This window comes from Octopus bimaculoides, chromosome 18 (genome assembly GCF_001194135.2).
Source record: "Octopus bimaculoides isolate UCB-OBI-ISO-001 chromosome 18, ASM119413v2, whole genome shotgun sequence".
NCBI classification, from domain to species: domain Eukaryota; kingdom Metazoa; phylum Mollusca; class Cephalopoda; order Octopoda; family Octopodidae; genus Octopus; species Octopus bimaculoides.
Window position 1 is genome coordinate 28,870,267 of NC_068998.1, and position 4,817 is coordinate 28,875,083.

At 32.7% G+C, this 4,817-nt stretch overlaps 1 protein-coding gene across 5 annotated transcripts in view; it reads left to right on the plus strand.

Moving 5' to 3' along the window:
- LOC106867760 (cAMP-specific 3',5'-cyclic phosphodiesterase 4C) overlaps positions 1-4,817 on the plus strand; it is a 704,791-nt gene that overhangs the window by 449,568 nt on the left and 250,406 nt on the right. For all 5 annotated transcript variants that reach the window (XM_014912735.2, XM_014912734.2, XM_014912731.2 and 2 more), the window contains exon 2: positions 2,282-2,458. In XM_014912735.2, the coding sequence (XP_014768221.1) occupies positions 2,282-2,458 (177 nt within the window). The remainder of the gene's footprint in view (positions 1-2,281; positions 2,459-4,817) is intronic.

Below are 4,817 nucleotides of genomic sequence, written 5' to 3' on the forward strand. Positions count from 1 at the left end.
TACATCACCCCTTTGCTAAAATTATATTTCTAACTCCATTTCTCCATATTACTACCTTCAACTAACTTTTTTAACCATGTAATAAATATTACGTTCCCCCCTACCACACGTTATGGACACTTCTCTCTTTGTCTTTTCTCTCCCCTTTTTCTTTCTCCCTTTTTCTATCTCACTCTTAACCTTATCCTCTTGTTATCTCTCCATTTTCTTTCTCCCTCCTGTTCTCTCTTTCCTTTCAACTAACCACTTGAAAGCACTACGATTATGTTCTCTCTACCTCACATCATGGACACTTCTCTGTCCCCCTTTTTCTCTCTCCCATTTTTTCTCTCTCCCTCTTTTCTTTCTCCCTCTTTTTCTCTCGCTCTTCGCCTTTCCTTTCAACTAATCATGTGAACGCATTACACACAGGCTAAGTAATGGAGTGACAAGCAGGGTTATAAGATTGTATTTGTAACTTTTCTAACAGTTACACATTTATTTTAACAACTTCCATCTTAACTGCTCTCTTTGTCTTCACAAAAGCTTTCCACAACCTCCTAGATCTCTTCTTCACTTAGCAATGCCCTTCTTCAGTCCACCTTTTGATTATGTTACTCATTTTTTTTTATAATTGATACATAAAAAGTTAATCTTTTTCTCAACTGGTCATTCTGCGTAGCTATCAGCTCATGAGTTGCCTGCATTTAAATTCTTTGACATCTTTTTTCTTAATGGTTTCCATTGTTGTGTTTTATCAAATTAAAATTACAATTAATTCTAAAATATAATTATATTCATAAGCACATATGAAGAAGAAAAAGCATATCTAGTTAGGAAAAAATGAAAACTTTACTCAATATGGTGGCTAAAATCTTCTTGCAGGTTATTATTTAGCTGAGAACAAATACAATTTTTTCAATGTCTTAATCATATTCACAGATATATTTAGTGAAAGATTGCTTCTCATTTAGTTTTCATCATAGCTAGATGACAGGAAACAATTTTTCATATCTATAAGTTGGTTGGATGTAATAAACTCTTCCATCTTCAAAAGAATCCAAATCATTACAATATGGGTTTGACTGATAACCAATTATTATAACGTTCAGAATTTATGTTTAGGAGTTTTACTGGTTTTAGATATATTTGTGCAGATCATGCATGTCCTATTCTGGTGGAAGCATTTACATCCAAAAAGAAATTGCAAGCAATTCCTTTTCACTTAGTTGATCTTCACTCTTTCAGGGTCTTGGATAAGCAGAATACATTTTTGGAAAATGATTGTAACATTTTGGTAGATGTGGATAGATGAAATCTTTCAGTAACTAAAATTGCTGGAACTATTAAGTTATCCAATTCTGATTATATCAACAAGACCAAGACATTGGGTATGGAAGATGTGAGGATGTTGGAGAGAAGTGAGGCAAGTGTTGCATGTGTAATGTCAATCTGTAATGAAGGCAGAACACAAATGAAATGAAGGAGTGATTTGACATTAAAAGGATTTACCAATGCATGAAAGGAAGATGTCTGCACTGATATAGACATCTGATATCTGATCAGTGAGTGTAAAAGAGAAGTGATGTATGTTGCCAGAGAAAGGTGGAGAAAATCAAGTTGCCAGGGAATGGTAGGAGAAAATCAAGAAAAATGTGAGGAGTGGTAAGATCTGATCTCAGGATATTGGGTTTCAAAACTGAGATGTCAAAAGGAAGCTAATGATATACTCTACTAACTCATGCCACTGTAAAACAGCTATTAAAATATTCCATGTATTCATAGAAAAGCTCAGATCAACCTTGACTGGGCAGACCTATGAATATATGAGTTCCCACCATCACATCCGTTTCTTTTGGACAGTGAATCCAGGTCTACATTATCCTGTACATGATGAAGTTTGATTTAAATGTGACTTCGCTGCTTGTTTTGGTTCATTGACTTGAACTATACTAAATTATAATCAACAGGTATTGTTCTAAAACTAAAAAACTGTACTGTAAATTATTTTCATCAAACCTAAACATTTTATAAATGAAATAACATTCTGGCTTGCAATTCATCTTTACTGTTTCCTTCCATTTAAATTTGAAATGTCATTTAATCCCATTTGAGTAAAAATATTTTTTTGTTTCATATAGTAGATTAGGTAAGTACAATTACATAAAATAAAGTACATGCCAAGTAGTGGCTTTATTTCTGTCTGCAACTTTGCTCTAAGATGTGTCCTTGATATTGATTACATATTTATTATGATGTATAAAGTAAGTATAATACTGAATTCTTTTTTTTTTTTTTACAGTTTTGATGTGGAAAATGGTCAAGCACCAGGCCGTAGTCCCTTGGAAATGAGTCCTTCATCAGGATTAATATTACAAAATTTACCTCAGCGACGAGAATCATTTCTTTATAGATCAGATAGTGACTATGAACTGTCTCCAAAATCAAATTCAAGAAACTCCTCTATAGCCAGTGAATTGTAAGTAAATCTATTAAAGAACTTTATTGTCTTTCACTGTTTTAAACGTCCAATCAATTTCAGTTTTTTATCAATATTTCTTATAAAAGTTGAACATATAGTATGTACATACCAATTTAGTAAATTGCATATAGTATGTACACTATTATTATTGTCATTGCCTTTGTGGTTAATAAAAGAAATCATTCATTATTATTATTATTATTATTATTATTATTAATATTATTATTATTAATAATAATAGTAATAATAATAATAATGGATTGGTGGCTTCTGCCAATCTATTGCCATAAAAATGTTGTTGGATTGGCAGAATAATTAGTGTGCCAGGCAAAATGCTTTCTAGTATTTGTTCTGCATCTTTCCATTCTGAGTTCAGATCTTTCTTAAGCCAACTTTGCTTTTCATCCTTCTGGGGTCCATAAATTGAAATACCAGTCAAAGACTGGTACGAAGGCTGGGCTTGGTAGTATTGACTAAACCGCTTCTCTCAAAATTGCTGACCTTGTGCCTAAATCAGCAACAATTTTTTTCAATATAAATCACATATCACATGTATGCTAATTATCATTGTGAACTCAACCCCCCCCCCAAAAAAAAACAAAAAAAAACAAGAGAGTGAATGTTATTTGATGGGACTCCCAATTTTCAGCAGACTGCAGCAGGCAAGTGCTATCCAATTCCAATATATCTGTGTGGACTTTCATTGACACTTTGCTAAACTGTTCATGTGGAATAATGAACTGGAGGTGGTGAACTTAAATGTTTATGAAGACAATCTATTGTTTCTAGTTCATTTCTAGTTATTTCTAATTATTTCTCTTCTGTATGTTCTATTTCTCATTGTCTCTTTATGTATCTTTTGTGTTGAACCCTTTTATTTGATGTAGATCCCCTACCATTTCTTTCAATTTATTGGTCACATGATTTCTAGTCCTTGTGGTCACTAAAATATTTTTTTATTATTCAGATTTCTTTTTTAATACTTTCACTACCCTCCCGAGTAAAGCTTGTATGCTTAGGATATGTGCTGTGTTTGTCTTATTGTTTTGATCATCCACATAATATGGGTGAAATGCTCTGTAATGCTACCCTCGAAATGTTTGGCGTATTTTAAAATCCTTTTATTACTGTTGTTGTTTATATTATTATGAATTACATAAAAAAAGATATATTATTATTATGACTCTCATGGTGTGAAGACATGTTTCTTCTCTCTCAGATATTCTTGGCAAACTCAGTTTACACATGTTTTTGCCACATTTTCACATTCAAAATGGCTCAGATAGAAACATTGTACAAGACAGAATATTGCAACAGCAAATGATGTGGAAAAGACAAAAAAGAAAAAAGATACAAATTACACAATGAAATAAACAAAAAGAAGAAAAAAAATTAGCATTTTATTGAACAATTCATTGAAAAAATTGATTTGTGAATCAGATAGTCTCAAAGACGGCTATAATAACAACAACAACAGCAACACTCACACAGTGGATATATTACACAAATAGAATGCATAGATTTATCACAGGTCCAAAAAGAAGTAAAGAGAATTTTGTAAAACTAGATACTTTCTTTGCTACAAGATGTGACCTGAGAAAGATCAAAGAAAAAATTATACATGTGTTCTAGAAAGAATGTTTCTGAATTAGAATTACCATTGAAGTGAAAATTACAATAAGTATTTGATGATATCTTAGGATAAATTATCTCAATCAAAAGGGTATAGTATTGTTTGTTGCATATTTAAAACCAAAGACTCAGCTAAAACAAAACCTTATACTTGTTCCCCAGTGTATGGAACAAACAAATACATAAGTGATTATAAGAGGCATTGAAAACAGTGTTGATCTGTGGTTGATTGTTAACTCTACTTCTGCAGTATGGACAGGAGAGTTAACAAGGAGCAATATGTGGTGAGAACTTTGAAAGACTAGGCCAGAAGACAAGAAAGTAAAGCAACATCAACTAGCTGAGGCAGCAACAAGAACATCAAGCTCTAGTTTTCCAAGCATCATCAGTCTCACTTCAGAAGCCTTGGAAAATACCACCCTCTCCTGATTGAGTGACTGTACCACAGACTCTTGACCTCTGTCCATTCAGCCTTATTATGTATGGCTTTACAGTCAAAGGAGACATAACTCTAATTCCCCCATTTTTCTTTTCTTTTGTCTTTTTTTCCTTTTCCTTTCATTTTCCAGTGTTTTCACCCTCCCACTTTTTACATCTACCTTCTTGCTTTTTCTCATATTTTCTCTTATTCTACTATTCCGCTTTAGCTTGTATATACCATGTGAGCACAGCCTGCGGATTGCCTGAAGGCACCAGGGATATAAAATGTCTGTTGTTTTTATTG